The sequence below is a fragment of the Silurus aristotelis genome (assembly GCF_946808225.1).
Source record: "Silurus aristotelis genome assembly, chromosome: 29".
Lineage (NCBI taxonomy): Eukaryota > Metazoa > Chordata > Actinopteri > Siluriformes > Siluridae > Silurus > Silurus aristotelis.
Window position 1 is genome coordinate 11,617,541 of NC_139602.1, and position 17,658 is coordinate 11,635,198.

Genomic DNA, 17,658 nt, shown 5'->3' on the forward strand with positions numbered 1-17,658 from the left:
GGGTGGGTGGGGGGGAGTCGAACCGCAGAAGAGAGAAAGGGGGGAAAAATTTGGGAATGCGAGATGACGCGCGCTTGCTTTCCGTCTAAAGTCGCTCCTAAAGACACGTGATCGAAAGTAGATATATTGTCGTATATCAATTTGGAAAAGCTTAACGTGTGGAGGAGTGGTTCTCTTTAAGTTATTGAGGTAGAGCCGAACACGGTCCGCTTTCACAAGACCGCAGAGACGTTAGAAGAATCAGCGATTATCATATAAGCGTACAAGTAGAACCTATATTACGCACATGCGCAGTGTTACAGCTCAACAGTAATGCAAATATCGTGTCCAATGCGATATAGAGAGACGGCGCATTTGTGTTGATGATATGAGAATCGGCTATAATGTAAATGTATGTATACTCTGCACTTTGTAGATTTAGAACAAGATGTCTACTGACAATGGAGTGTGATCTTCAGGTGGATTAATGCATGTTATATTATTTTAGCTAATTTGAAGAAAATACCAATGAAAAAACTTTTTTTTATATTAAAGATAATAAAATACACCGGTTTGCAATACACCCACTACAATCGCGTTTTTTATTTATTTCATTAACCTTGTAGCAGAATTACATAGAGCATTTTAGTCGACGTGTATATTACTTTTTCTTCAGTCTGGTACAAAGTCTATGGTACAGGTGTGGCTTAAATTACAAAACGCGTAGCATATTTCTCTGCGTAACAGTATTTATTAGAAGCATGCTCTTATATGCAATATAATGCAATACTAGTTTGGCGTTATGAACAATTATCACAAACTAGGCCTGATGACATGAAAACTGCCAAAACCCGTTAAACCTGAGATTCAGAAACGGAGCGAGCTCGTAGGAAAGAAAAAGCAAAAACAAAAGTTATTTTTTGGTTATTCACAGGGCTTTTGTATTGGTTTGCTCTACATGAGTGAAAATATTTAAACGCGGATTTCACATCATTATAAGAAACTGTATTCGGAAAACGCTGCTGACTTTTCCCTTATTTTTTTATATCATTTAACACCAGGAGTGGAGTTTGTGAAGAATCGTTTGTAAAGTTGGGCACGGAGGTAAAATGCTCGGAAGCCTTCAATCAATTACAAAGGAAGCAGACAGCTGTAGAGACAGCACTTGAATTTGACCACTAAAGTCTAGTGAGCAATGAGACTGTCATAAAGTGCCAAAATAGTTGCAGAGGTATTTTTTCTTTTGCACGCCAACATGATGCTGAAATCAGATCTAAACGTTTACTGGTTTGATATTTCATTGTACAAATTGTGATAAATATCACTGAAGGTTTATTCGGAAGATTATTCTTTTATTATGTGTTAACTATGTCAAATGACTCGGAGGAAACTTGAAAGAAAAGACAAAGGAACAACAACAACAACAGACTGTTGGTATGTATAATGGATTTACTTTCAGTAAGTGAAAGTTAATTTAATGTCTGCACTAATACAGTGTTAATGCAACAGTATGACTGAATAAACAAGCATGACAAACAAAAACGACTTCTTTTGCTTGTTTCACTTCCACTTCTTGTGCTCCTATATTACGGTTTTGGTTTGCGCGCGGATTCTAAATGTTTGGATGCAAAGCATTTGCAAATGTAAATAAAAAAGATGATCTTCTCTTATAACTTACATAGTATGCTGACAATTTGTTTACTAAAGACCTGTGTGAAGTGCTTCAGGTAATAACGGCCAGTTTTCGACGAGTTATTGCAGAAAACATGAATCATTGTATTTTACACAAACGGTTCGATGCAGATTTTGTGGCTCGGGGTTTCATACGAAATGCATGTAACACTCAGTTACCATTTTGCCCAAATATTTAATAGGTTTTTCTGAATATTATTATAAGATAAATAATTAAAAGCAAAAATATCAAACCTTTCGAGCAGTGAAGATAGCTTGTTCAAAATCCTCATTCGCACATAAATCGGCTCTGAAACAAGCCTTAAACGTGGCGAGCGTGTTAAGCAGTGTTATTGTCCCCTCATGGCTCAGATCATTTTAATTGGATGTAAGCCAAGCTATTAAACTCGCTTGTATGAGCTGTGAAAAGGCTAAAACACCAGCAAAAGGGCCAAGCGAGGGCCTTCTAGACGAATCTTACAAGCAAATAATAGATATAAAATTATAAACAAAGAAAAAAGGGACACTGGAAGGCAAAACAAAGTCACATCTCACTGATGGAGATGTTTTTTTTTTATCAGCTTTCTCTTACGAGTGTTAAAAGCTGTAAACGTGATTCTGCTTATCCCAAATTGCGAATTAACGCTGGTGCAATGGAAACGTATTTTAGTGATTAGCATAAACATGATTATAGACTTATACAGAATAGTAAAGAAACAAATATATAGAATGTTGAGAATAATATAAAATACAGAAATGAGAAAGCGACATTTATATTATAAAAAAAATTTAAGTCAAACTGGGCTTATGTTTATAATGTATATTTAAATCATTATACAAGTAGATAAATAGATAGATAGATAGATAGATAGATAGATAGATAGATAGATAGATAGATAGATAGATAGATAGATGGATAGATGGATAGATGGATAGATAGATAGATAGATAGATAGATAGATAGATAGATAGATAGAGAAAGATAGATAGATAGATAGATAGATAGATAGATAGATAGATAGATAGATAGATAGATAGATAGATAGATAGATAGATAGATAGATAGATAGATAGATAGATAGATAGATAGATAGATAGATAGATAGATGTAACTCGCGCACTTCCGAACACTGCTCCAAATCTTCGTCGCATATCTGAAATATAATCAAAATCATATCGCTACTTTATTTAACCTTATTTTCGAAACCGAAAACATTTCATGATATTATTAAATGATGATTATATTTGACGAAATATGCAGTTCGGTTCAATTAATAATTAATAATCACATTACTATTACAATTAAATTAAATTGAATTATTTAATTAAACTGTTGGCAGAGTGTATTAAAAACTTATTTTAACTGAAAATCGTTTTCGTGAACAATAATAGTTCAGTTTGTGCACCGCTTTAGTAAAACTATATTTATTCTGCAAGCATGTCGAAAAGTTTTTTGCATTAGTTCAAATGCACACGATGTTCAATATTTTAAACTAATGATAAAAGCAATACTATAAAAGAACTGTTCTTGGTTTACATCTGTATGACACATGAATGAACTTTCCTCTGAGTTCTCTGTAAGTTACCTGCAACACATTTCAGGGCGACAAAAACAGACAAACTGCAAACACTGTGTTTATGAGCGCACGCGTGTTTTCCCCTCGTGGTATCTGATATATATATAAATTAGATTTACGAGAAAGGAAATAGTATTTGTATTTTTTCTTAGCGAATATCCTTTTTGTTTTTTGTTTTCAAGAGCATTAGGGCCTAATTGAGTCTCTTTCTTTATGACCTTAAATTTCCTCAGCGCTACTGTTTCTCTCAGATCTCTTCGTTTGAAGTTTCTCTTCTCAATCACTTTAAATACATCACATTTTCATTTGTCATCCCAAAACTTTTTCTTCTTTCCGAAACGCAAAAACGTGTGCTGTAAGTCTTTCTCTACACCTGAACATAGATTTATCGAAAGCGTTTAGCTTGAGCACTTTAAGCTAAAGACTTTTCTCAAACCATTATTCCATGCAAGGTTTTATTCTTCAACTTCAATTTAGACATGTTTCCACCCACACAGTCGGACTACAACAAGAACAACAACAAAAAGAAAATAAATCTCATTATCAACGATTAGCTGTTTTATCTTACTAAACTTCCAATAATATTCGTTTACTAACGTTTCAACGCAGGAGACATTCACCACTAAAATCCAGGGATTTCTCACAGTTTTATAAGTTCAAGTAATCGACTCTGTTTCACCTGAATAACATCACGAACACTTTTATTAATTTAAATATTTTCCATATTAACTATAGACGACGCGTTTTTTTAGTTTGTATAAAGTTTTGTATAAAAAAAGAACAGAAAAAAAATAAACAACAGTAATACACCTTATTTTATTAAATCAGTTAGCAGTCGGCTAGCATTAGCTGCAGTTTAAAATAATGCCACACGCGCAGACCGAAAGACCGAGAGACAGACAGACAGACAGACAGACAGACAGACAGACAGACAGACAGACAGACAGACAGACAGACAGACAGATAGATAGATAGATAGATAGATAGATAGATAGATAGATAGATAGATAGATAGATAGATAGATAGATAGATAGATAGAGTAAATTAGCAATTATTTAGTTTTTATATTAAGACGTTTACAGTATTGCGCCTCTCTTTTCTCATTATTGCTGACGCATCATATCTTTTGTTTTTGCCCTCTTTAATGAAATTCTCAGAACTGAACGCTTTTCCAAATGACACAAAGCATTCAAGTGCAAGGTTATGACCAGTGTAGCGCGCGCTCATGCCGGGATGCTCGAGATGAGATCGCACTGCTTGTAATTTCTGCATGAAAAGTCCAGAACGTGCTTATATTAAACATCCTGTAAAATTTAGGATAATTTTTTTATTATTATTAATATACAATAGAGGTATCAGAGTGAACAAGTCGCGCTAAAGATACAACAACAACAACAACAACAACAACAACAACAACAATAATAATAATAATAATAATAATAATAATAATAATAATAATAATAATAATAATAATAATAATAATATCATTAGAAATAAATCAGACTCTGCCGCATGTAGAGAAAAACTCTCTCAGTGAAAACAGTTTATTAAGGTTTCTTTTGTAATACTGTGTAAAAGTAATACAGTTTCAACAGATAAACAACCACACACACACACACACACACACACACACACACACACACACACACACACACACACACACACACAGTGCAGTGAGAGGTCAGTAAAATCCAACATTTTTATACAATTTATTAGGTCTATTAAATTATTCTTTTTATTATTTATTTATTTATTTATTTATTTATTTATTTATTTATTTATTTATTTATTTATTCATTCGCTTATAAATTTTTTATTTGTTTATTTATTTAATTCTATTACATCATAATAGCATTATTAGTGTGATCGTCACTTAATGCTCATTGTGGCTGATTATAGAATGTTTAAATGTAAAGGGGTTTTAGAAGAGAATTCTTAGTCAGAAAACTCGAAAATCTGTCGATTTGCACTGTTTCTAGCACGTGTATACAAATAACACATTTTACAGTTATTAATACTTTTTCTTTTTTTTACTGATTACTTTTACTAAAAAATATAAAACAGTGACATTAAGACATACACGCAAGCACACACACACACACACACACACACACACACACACACACACACACACACACACACACACACACACACACACACACACACACACACACATGCGTAAGCTGAACGGTGTCCAAAACGTCCTTTTAAACACAAAAAAGCAAGTATTTCTTAAATTTATTATAATAAACTAATAATATATTTATGTAAAAGAAACAGCAAAATATGATTCTGTTCGTTCGCGCACATTCTTGTGTTTATTTTTAGCTTAGCTTCATCTGAACGTCCAGTTCACTCCTTATTTGGAACTGATATTAGAGCAAAAGACGCACGAGAACTGCGACAATTCGCATTTGCTTTCTTTTTGATATAAACATTTGTTTTTACAGAAACATGCCTATTTTAGTGTGAACAAAATATAACCGTTTTAATACACAGATAGTCTGTAACAAACTCACACACACTTACTAGCTCCAAGTTGTTCTTTAAAATGTGTATTTTAATCAGCTGTTGGGTTAAAAATGTGTATAAATGATATAAAATGTATGTGCTGCACGTTAAAACCACGATTAAATATCAGGTGGATTCAAATCGTAGGATCGACAGCACAGCACTGAGCAAAGCAATCGCTTTGTTTTCTCTTTCCTATATTTTCTCCATTTTCTTCCTCCTCTTTTACCCCTCCTCCTTTCCAATTCCACATTCAAGGTCTTCGTCAAAGGCACAGATCAATGACCAGAGACAAACCGCCATAAAGCGGCCTAAGTCTGTCTCAAAGTCAAAACCGCAGCCATAAAATACTTAAAATGCATGAAAACCACAGAAAATGCTGTGGAGTGAGCAAAAGTAGAAAAATAAGGAACTAGAGTCTGAAGTAAAATACTTCATACTGCTTTACAGAGGCCATAATGATAGCACTAACTCTAAACTCTAAAAGGTTCTCATTTTGAGATGTGTTCGCTACGCGGGATCTCAGCAGAACCTCATTAGCCTTTTAGCCATGCGGATTTTGTGAGAATGAAGTTACAGAACTTGAAGCCAAACTGTGGCCTATGTGACCAACTCGTTCGTATATTTACAAACAGACTGGCTCGATTTCGACTATACATAACAAAACATTATAAAAAAATTAACAACAAAAAATGTGGTTCTCCATTTACAAAGAAATGTGTAACTAATTCCTGAGTGTGCATGTTTCTGGGTAATTTTGCTTTGCCCTGACTGTAGCAACGCAATTCATTTTTAAATAAATCCTAGTGAATAATTCAGTTTCTTATCCATGAGTATTACGATGAGTATGATGAAATATATGCTTCATTTAATACAGAAAATGGTGGCAAATAAACCCCTACTCTCTTCCATAACCCCACAGATAACGCGCTAATTCTTTCCCAAATAAAATTAATATTTAAAAATAATAATAATGTTAATTCTCTCTTCACCACAATGCAGCCAGAAACCTGTAACTGAAAACGATGTGCACTTTGTTATACGAATAAACAAAAGTAATTACCAGGAATTTTGCTGTCCAGCACACGTATAATGCTTATGTGGAGGAAGAATTCAATAAGCCGCTTTGGGGTTTTTGTTTGTTTTAATTTTTTTTTTTACTCTTAAGAGAAGCGAAAGATGAAGATAAAGAACAAATATGTTATTTGGGGGACTTCCGCATACTCATCATTGCTGTGCGCCTGTTGAAGTCAAATCACACACTACAATAACACTGCAAAATGCCGAAGAGATAAATAATAATAATAATAATAATAATAATCATTTATATAATCATAGATATATTATATTACACATAATGCACACACGCGCGTGCTTTTATATCTATATCAAAAAACGAATGACTTGCATGTGTTGAATATCCGCCCATCTTGACAACAACAACAACAACAACAAAAATAATAATAATAATAATAATAATAATAATAATAATAATAATAATAATAATAAGCAGCAGAAAAAGAAGAAGAATGAACATGCAGCTCATCATTATTCAAGACAATTTAGTTTAGAGTCTAAAAGTGTAGGTGATTGTGTTCTGATAAAAAATAAGAAAAAACTCGCAACTGATCTCAAAACTCTCCAGAATGTAAACCCCAGAATCTTCAGTCTTATTTTAAAGATCTTCACTGCGCATGATTATTTTATTGCATCCTTTTTGCAGTCTTGTAAAACCTGTAAGCACTGAGCAGTGTGTGCTGTTTACAGAGAAGTAGCAGTGACAGGACTTGATGTTATCTTTTCTGTTCGCCTGCCAGTGTCTCAAAAAGCGATTTGTTTGAAAAGAACATATCAGCTCTTTAAATGTTAGTTATTTAAACCTTCTACTGTGTTTGTTTTTCCGCATAAAATTAATAATGAAAAATAACACAAGGCAACATTAGTAAAAGAAAAAAGGAAAGGTTTTGTTTTTTACGGGCCAATCACGACAATTTATATGAAGGAAATGACAACAAAGACACTGGAAAGAGCTTTTAATAGACAGGAGCCGCACAATTACACTTATAGGCTGTTATTTATTTTGTTTTAACAATAAAGGTGTAGCTGAACAAATATACGAACAGCAGCATCGTTACATTAAGCAATTTATAAACACATATTTCATTACAGTTTACTATACAAAATTTTGGGGACAAATTAGAGGAAAATGAGCAGAAGAAACATTTAAATAAGCTACTAATGCATGCAAATACTGTGCTATAGTACACGCATTTTCTAATTCCCTCTACTCTGTGATGTTAGCATTATAAGGTGTTCACAGTCTGCCATTTATTCTTATCCCGGATAGAACCATATAATACTAATATCATTTATACTACACGATCTCAAGACACATTCATAGGCATTCCAACCAGCAATATTTAGTAGAGATCAAACATCTCCGCTCTCTCCCTCTCAAAAAAAGATCTTCACAGGTTCCTACAGGAGTTCCTGTTTGAAACCCCAACAAGGAAATGCTCAGTTTATAGGATCCCCCAGAGAGCAAAACCTAAGAACTTTGAACTCAGAAGAGTGTTCTACTTGACTTTTTCCATAAGAGTGTGATCATTCATAGCTTTTAGATTGCTTTCAGCTGGCTAGAATTTTTTGGAATTTACGATCATGAAAAAAAGTTTAGTAAATAAACATTGAAATGCATAGACAGAGCAGATTTCAATTAGTCAACGACGAGCAACCACTGAAAATGCATAGAAATATTTAGCACATTTAGGAGCGTGCATTAATCCGGCCCTTGTTGCATTGCGATTACTTTCCAAATCAAACACAGTGAATATTCAGGCTCATAATTGAACTCGGTTCAGTCATAGTTGTTTAATACAGAAAATTAAATCTTAAAAATAATCCAGAAAGCGTTTCTTAACCTTCTGCACTGAAATAAAGAAACGCGCCATTTTTTAAATGAACAAAAAAAAGGAATGTTTATTTATTCGGCGAAACACGAAACTTCATGTGGCCTAAAGCCTAAATCACCTGAAGGAAGATACACGTCCTGTTTAAACAAAAGTGTGTATTATATTTGCTGTATAATAAGAGTGATTTATAGCAGTAAACAGTTACTGTTAAACAAATATCTGAATAAAATTATTATCGGAGGTATAGAACAAACAAAAAACAAATAATAATAATAATAATAATAATAATAATAATAATAATAATAATAATAATAATAATTATAATACAGAGATGAATAAGTAAAAACATGAGTAATACGAATAGTAACTAAACAAAAATTCGATCCCTGGCGCCACATCTCCAAAATAACAGCGGATGGAAAAAACATATAAATATATATATTGAATATAGTTTATCTATTCTTTGGATCACAGTACATTTGGGGATTTCTGAATATTAACACGGCCGCAGCCATATTTATATCAGGTGTGATAATGATAAGGCTCCAGGTATTATTTTTAGTTGATAAATGTACTGTCCGGTGTTTGTTCATTTTAATTTTTCTTAATGAATCTATATATATAAATATATAACAAAAACGACGACGACAACAACAACAACAAAGCAATATATCACGACGGTACATTACATTTTGATGTATGCATACATAAATTAGCATATAGTGGTATTGATATAAGGCTGGAAAAAATTCCTGATGATAAGTATAAAGGAGTTTAAGACACTGAAAATATTGCATTAAAAATAGCTTAGTTATTTGAATAGATTTTCCAGACCCACGCTCATTTGTTCGGTTCGACATCGGGCAATTTCACTTAACAACAAAAAAAATGTTTTAGCATTTGGGTTTTTTTTAATGCGTCATGCTATTGTCTACCAATAATACTTTTTTTTAACATAAAAGAGCTCACATTTTGTTTATAAGGCGCTGAAACATTCCACAAGTTCTCAATATCCTACCTTACACATGCTAAAATGCTAATTACTATTTGCTTTTAAAATAAACGGCATAGACTCAAGTTTTAATTGTGCCAATAAGCTTGCTGGCTTATTATCTAAAATCTGAATTATTTACTCTTGTAAAAGTGAAGTATGCTATTTTTTGCTTGTGTCTTGCCGAGATAAAGCAACAGAGAGAAGAGATGAGGTAACAGATGAAATTCCTGTATGAAAATGTTCTAGTACAAAATAATCAAAACACGTTAAATGTACAAGACTGTAAGAAGTAACAGTTCGCGTTTTGCATTTTGCGTATTAAATATGATTGGTTATACAACCGTGAAAAAACAATATTTAAAATTTATTTTACTTTCAAATTTGTTAGTAAAGATTTCGGTACAGATTTAGGTGTTGAATTTCATAAATGGCGGTAATAAATTTAATAAAACGGAACGCTTAAATGCAACTTCAAATGAATAATAAATTACTTCCACTAACAGCAATGTTCTAGATTATTTGTAATTGATACACCAAGCTGGTAAACCAACTAACTGTAAATGGTTTTACTTAGAACCTGGATAAAAAAAACACTCAGCTGTAGGATTTTACCTGTAAAGTTTCCAAAAAAGGACCAAGCTTGAGGGTTCTAGGTGTCGTTGAGTGAGGTGTTTAATATATCTGTTGATTAAAACTAAATCTAATACAGTCTTCTTCTACTCTTACTTTGTAGGTGTTTTAACTTAGACGTTAACTCTTACAGCGCTCACTGGTGGCCAAGTGTTCATTCAACGCTAGAGGAGTTATTTTCGTCACTAGAGAGTTAATTCAACACAAACTGAGTTAATTTAACACAGAAAAACTTTGGGCTGCAGTTTTTAATCCGTCTCTTAATTATTAATCCAGGATTCTGTTGAGTATCTGGGTCCTGTAGTGTAAAAGTTCTGACATTTCTACAGCATAACTCAATTAACACTCTTTTTCGGTGTTTCAATAAACCCACGTAAGCAGAAACCAACACATTTGATTTCAGTTCTACACTGTAAGGGTTATTAAAATGCTGTATTTGTATTTGTATACTTGTTTTTTGCTGTTATTTCGTTCACTTTTCCTTCCACTCTCTCTAAAAGAAAGACAAAGCCTGCTCTCTCAGCATCAGTCTTTTCTTCTTCATGCGTCGGTTTTGAAACCAGATCTTCACTTGCTGGTCGGATAAATTGAGTCGGTCTGAAAGCTCCTTCCTCCTCTGCCTCGTTATGAATTCGTTAAGCATGAACTCGCTCTCGAGCTCGGCCAGTTGCAGTTTGGAATAGGGCTTGCGCTTCTTCCGGTTTCGCGCGTGCGCCGGGTACCAGGGAGCACCTGAGCACAGGTGAGATGTAGAGAGGAGAGAAAAAAGCAAGCTGAAAAATCAAACAATACATTCAGTAGTTGTTCTGTTTTAATGAGTGAGACTGGGGGACTTGAGAAGACAAAGACGTTTAATCATGAGAGAATAAACTGTTTAAAAATCCGAGTTTAACCATCGCAGGATTACAGAACAATGCTGTATCCTCTACTGTGCTCATGAGCAGATACATAACATGCACAAAAGATTTCAATAGTGCTGTGCTGTGTGAAATATTATCTAATTTCATCATTCATTGAAGTGGAATTGTGTTGTCTTGAAATTGTGTAAAAATACTTGGGATTGTCTTTTAGACATTTATCTTATAATTCTATAGTTATAGTAATAAATTAGAGGCATATTAGTATGAGCACGACTTGTTCTGGTGTGTGTGTGTGTGTGTGTGTGTGTGTGTGTGTGTGTGTGTGTGTGTGTGTGTGTGTGTGTGTGTGTGTGTGTGTAGGATTGGTGTTGTGTGACTGGTTTGTAAGGTATTGGGAATACGTTGTTTCTAGCAGTATGGTTTACATTTACGACATATATCAAAAGATGAACTTAAACAAGATCATTATGTTTATCTCTCAATAATATTTGTACTTTATATCTTGTATTTTGTATTATTGTCCAATAATTGTGTGCGGTTGTTTAAAAGCTGTGTGTACTGGCGAAATGTTTTTCTCATGCCTCCCCTAGTGGCAATGGTGTCCAACCAAGTTCCATGTTTTATTTTCATGGCACTTTTTTTCTGTCCCAGCATGACTGAGATTTAATAGACAAACAGCAGTGCAGAGAAACAGCTAAGATTTTGTTGTGAGCTTTTATGAAGGTAAATGCTTTCGTTTGAACTCTTATAAAGATTCATGGATGTTGTTGTTGTTGTTGTTGTTGTTATATCGTCCACATTCCTGACTCTGTAATGCTGAGACCAGCTATAAGTGTACACATTTTACTAAATTAAAATAGTGATAATAGTTAATTAGACAATCCGATAAACGTCAGTTTTCTCACCTCCACCTTGGGTTGTGCTGCATGCATGAGTTGCTAAGGAATGAGCGATGTTGCATGACACTTTTTCCGTGTCGTGGAGAGATGACCCTGACTCCGACTGCATAGAGTGACATGATGGAGGATTCTGGCTCACTTGCTCTGCAACGTATCCGTAGCCCATCATGCTAGCATCTGCCAGTCCGTGCTCTCTCACTACGGCCAAAGAAGAGTCGTCTCTCGCTCTGTCATCTCGTTTCACGTTGGCACAATTCTCCCGGATGTTACCTCCTCCACCTCCACTTCCACTGTAGAAGCATTTGCTCTCTTCCTGTCGCGCAATCTCGCACGCTCGGTTAAACGTGGGGTTCAGGGACACCGGGTTGCCAAAAAACGGCTGCATGTATCCGTTGCACGGCTCCGGTTGAGTCCAAACATTGTCCCGTCGCGCGTAAGGGAGGGAAGGAAGACCCGCAGATGACCGGAAGTTGTGGAGGTAAAACGCGTCTCCTGTGTGGATGTTCACCAAAGGTCCCACAAACCCGCTATTGAGGAGGTTGTGCTCGCCCATTTCGCCGGGCCTGAGCGCGAGATTCTAGTTTATAGCAGAATATCTGACATTTAACGTCGTTAAAACGAGCGGCGCGTGCCATTGGCCTAGACTCGAAGTCACGTGACTCCAATGGACTCTCCTTTGCACCCAACGGAATCCGTTTTCTTGAAAGAAATATGTTGACTAATGGAATTTACATGTTGAATTGAAGCGTGTGGTGTGAAATGTAGAGTGAGCAGATTATATTTAGATAGATAGATAGATAGATAGATAGATAGATAGATAGATAGATAGATAGATAGATAGATAGATAGATAGATAGATAGATAGATAGATAGATAGATAGATAGATAGATAGATAGATAGATAGATAGATAGATAGATAGATGTATATACTGTGTAAAGGTAAAAGGCTCCACTGTATCATTTAAAAGGTTTTGTTGGACAGGTGTTTGTTACAAAACACCAGCAGTTTACTTTTGTTTGGAGACACAAGCGCCATTTTAATGACTTTATAGTGAAGGACTTGGTTTTAGATCAAACTCTAAATAAATTGAATGTCACATAAAGTGAAGAGGCTTCCATTTTACAAGCCAATATTAGGGAACAGACAGATGGCCAAAGCCACACGCTCGTGATACTTTACAGTAACGGGGTCATCGACAGCTCTGTAAAATCTGTGCACTTCAGACTGCGACACTTTTTAAGAGTGCGGCTTATTCTTCTATTTTTACATTAATCTTAGGTGGATATCCAATAAAGCAGTAACAGTTGGCCGTATTAAAGAATTCCTACAGCTTAATATACAAGTGTACGAACAAAGCACCAACAGAGATTATTAATATATTTAATTAAGGCGTATAGCAACAAATGCTGTATTTATACACACACACACACACACACACACACACACACACACACACACACACACACACACAGAGAGGTAACAGGTAAAAACAGACAGAAGTCTAATAGTCATGCTTAAAAAGTTATCATGGCGTCGAGGTATTTTACTGTAATCAATTCTCTCGGTAACCGACCTAACAGTTTTCTCACTTATAAACCAAACTGTAAGTCATCTAACACAGTTTATTCAGCAGATAAGAATAAGTCAAAAAGTTTCAAGAACAGAAAAGGGTCTTGCTCTTTTCAAATCCTCGTCAGGTTCGATTCGGGAGCTATCTTTTGCAAATAATTTGTCCACAGCCTTAAGACCATAGAAAAGAAAATACAACTTTTATTTATCTATCAGTTTTCAAGATGACACTCTATATTAAATCCGAAAGGTTTATTAAATCGATACACTCTTTTTACATGTATTATTCTAGTATATATTAAATGCCCATCCATTATTTTAATGATAATAAACACGTATGCACGTGAACACATCATGCACCTGGGTGAAGTAGCATGCGGAATATTTCCCGCCACGAGATTGGAAAATAAATAAACAATTTGACTCTTATGGCTGCTTATAGATCTACAAATATATACCAAGATAAATATTTTGTTTATTGTGCGCAACAAAAACTTTATTTCACTATTAAATTCGTTTATAGAACAGCATGGGATGATATAAGGATATATGAAGCGGTGATACAGGGCACGTGCTCAAATAAGCAGCAATTAATAAGTCTCAGCTGAGCGCATGTGCAGTGTATAATTACAAAAAGAATAAATTAACATCGCTGAGGATCAGTGGGCCTAAAGCTGCGGATACTCTCTCTCTCTCTCTCTCTCTCTCTCTCTCTCTCTCTCTCTCTCTCTCTCTCTCTCTCTCTCTCTCTCGCGCAACTAAAAAACAAAAAAAATTGTTTGCTAAAAACAAATAACGCATGAACTAATAACGCTATTAAAGATCAATACATTTAGCAAATACGTCATACCTTATAGTGGACTTGACATAAAAACTGACCTCAGTATGAGTCTTAGTGAGATCATTCACGAGGAATCTCTACCCTACATTCAAGTGCATGTTAATAAACTGATTGAGTTAGCAAGCAACTTACTAGCAAAGATTTTGTGCAGAGATCTTTCTCATTCTCATCCTCACAATTCGTCCATATGTCCAGGAACTCATGGTGGCTTTTTCCCACAAAATAATTCCGCATAGAATTAATCAGTCATGAAGATTCAGGAGATTTGAAATTCATCTAATGTTTCCCTCCTCAGCATATTCCGTCTTCCTTCCCATTTTTCTTTTCTTTTTTTGTGTCTTCTAAGGAGAATAAGCTTTTCTCCTTTTATGCGCCGCGTCCAGTTCAAGGTCACTGTCTAGTGCACTGAAGTCCAGACATCACAAAAGTGTCAACAAAAGGGTGTTTCCTTCCTTTCTGCTGCATCGACGCTTTGTGTAGTTCTGAAAAGTTGTGATATTGTTTTCCTGCAAAATGAAAGAGAAATAAAAATGATTTAACACTCTTGATATTAAACATTCTGAAACGTATTTAAACGATAATATTGAACTGATAAAGTCCTGCTTAAAAAAGACGTGGAACTGTTATGATGCAGTAAACAAAACATTGATAAATTGAATTGTATTTATTAATTTTTTTTTACGTATTGAAGTATTAAAACCTAAGAAGCAAACATAACTGCGATAATTACGTCATTATGTGCGACTTACTCAATAATTATATTGATAAATAAGTCACACAGAAGATTAAACAGAATAAAAACAACCCTGTAATAAAAAACATTCAAACAAAAAGAACAGATTTTATTATAACGGCACTGTTCAGAACACGATTCCAACACAACCATGATTATACTGTTGTACAGGTATTATTATATAAAAATTATATTATTATTACAAACTTTTTAATATTGTTTGGCTGTTCATAATAAACCATAAGCCTACCGTTTTGGCAGTTACAAGCAGAACATTAAATGTGGAATAAAAAAAAAAAAAAAAAAAAACACTAAAGTATATATATATATATATATTAAACTATTAAACCGTTTTCTTTTTTAATTTTACATTATATGTATGTATATATATATATATATATATATATATATATATATATATATATATATATATATATATATGTATATATATATATATATATATATATATATATATATATATATATATATATATATATATATATATATATATATATATAATGTTTTTTTTCCCATTTTAGAACACACTTTCTCTACAGAAGAGAGAAAAGAAGCGTTATGAAAATTAAATGAAGCTGACTTTCCCAACAAAAACAACTTTACAATAATGTATTTATTTACATTAGAATTGTTATAATGAATAATAGAATATATATATATAAAATATACACTACATTGCAGTGTAACAACGCTGTGTAAAATACCATGTCTACATGACGCCAAGAAACACCTGAATTCTGGACTCCAAAAATATTTATAATATTTGGTCACTCTTCAACCTCTGAGAGTTTTTTAATACAAACCTAATCTGAGATACGAATCATTTCTGCTTTTCTGCGGCATTATATACTACACTGTGGAAATATACAGAATATTTATTATATCGGATTTTTCACTACCATGTGAACTTAAAGTAATAAGTAATGTTCAGATAAATGATAATTTTTCTTTTCTCCCTGTATGTTTCAGACTTGGTGTTAAATAAAGACGTGCTCAGTTCAAAACAAAAATCTTTGAAGAGTATGCAGTTACTCAGAGTAACCACCAGAGGCTGTCGTGCACCACCATTTGACTCAAAACTCCAGAAACAAAGTTACCACTGAACATCGTGTGTGTGTGTGTGTGTGTGTGTGTGTGTGTGTGTGTGTGTGTGTGTGTGTGTGTGTGTGTGTGTGTGTGTGTGTGTGTGTAAATATGTAGACAATATAAACATGTGCCAAAAATCTTTTTAAACCGTACAGTATTAGTGTTCATGAACACTGAATAAACGACTCAAATCTTTTTTTAATTATTATTATTATTTCGGAAGCTTAAAACAAAACACAAATACAAAAATTTAAGTTGCAAAGTCAAATATAAGAATTGCAATAATGTAAAGATCGTGTATAATATCGTAATATAAAATAACTCCTTTTTGGAACAGATGAAAGATTCATTGTGAAAAAATAAAAACTTTCACATTATAGTGTTATTTTTTTTATAAATAGTATTGACTTAACAAATAACAAAAAAATAAGCAGACGTTTAAAAATGCAGTTTGAGGTAAACTTAAATAAAGTATGGGTTCAGTAAACAAGACATTTCATCCATTATTAATAACGGAAAGAAGCCTTTATATGTGCACGTGACTAAAAGGAACACGACACATTTTTAGAGATAAAAACATTTAATTTTAATTTTTTCTTTCTTTAAAACGATATATATATATATATACACACACACACACACACACACACACACACACACACACACACACACACACACACACACACACACGCACACACACACACTACTTACCGGTCACAACTACCTCTAGAAGCACTATTTAAGTACAGAACTAGCGCACTGCAAAAGCTAGTTTTGACTGATATTTATAAATAAATATTTGTTATTTTACTGATCAAGTATTTAAAACAGCATTTTCTATAATAATATGCTGATGGCAATGAAAATATGCCCAGGTCAGTTTAACATAATCGTTTTATGTAAAGCAAGTCCCACAGTGCCATTAGGACGCAGATGTTTATGTTTTATGGATTTAAGTGCTACCATACTGTCATTAATATAAAAAATGTATGCTGAATAAAATGTTTAATCAACTCAAATGTTAATAAAAGTTTAAAGATATTTTTGAATTAAAGGCATACAGCATCATAGAACATTTAACAAGTATACTAATATTTACAATTTTATACTATATGTACTATTTTATTGTATAACACACACACACACACACACACACACACACACACACACACACACACACACACACACACACACACACATGCAGAAACATTTTTCTGCACACTAAAAATTAATTTTGAATGAACTTTTTAACCAAAATGGAGCTTTAGTATAATATGTACACTGCCTGTGACAATGTAAGAGTATTCATAAGCAGCTCATAACCTCAGCTCTCACTTACACTCAACTTGCTGCAATCGGGTACACAAATCATCTG

The 17,658-nt window shown here is 33.7% G+C and overlaps 1 protein-coding gene and 1 long non-coding RNA gene across 3 annotated transcripts; one reads left to right on the forward strand and one right to left on the reverse strand.

Annotated features, from left to right (window-relative positions):
• Positions 1-83: 83 nt before the first annotated feature.
• Positions 84-16,367, forward strand: LOC310722978. Its single transcript, XR_014532550.1, has 2 exons — positions 84-1,413; positions 16,167-16,367. It is a non-coding gene; the product is annotated as an uncharacterized lncRNA (long non-coding RNA).
• On the reverse strand, positions 9,259-15,482 carry hoxc12b (homeobox C12b). 2 transcript variants are annotated; one of them, XM_083535749.1, is made up of 2 exons: positions 12,041-15,482; positions 9,259-11,007 (listed from the first exon to the last, which is right to left on the reverse strand). In XM_083535749.1, the coding sequence occupies exons 1-2, from the start codon at positions 12,585-12,587 to the stop codon at positions 10,769-10,771; spliced, it is 786 nt and encodes a 261-aa protein (XP_083391875.1). In that variant the 5' UTR covers positions 12,588-15,482; the 3' UTR covers positions 9,259-10,768. The 2 variants fall into 2 exon arrangements, with proteins under 2 accessions (XP_083391875.1, XP_083391876.1); XM_083535750.1 differs by having other exon boundaries at positions 10,769-11,048.
• Positions 16,368-17,658: the final 1,291 nt, after the last annotated feature.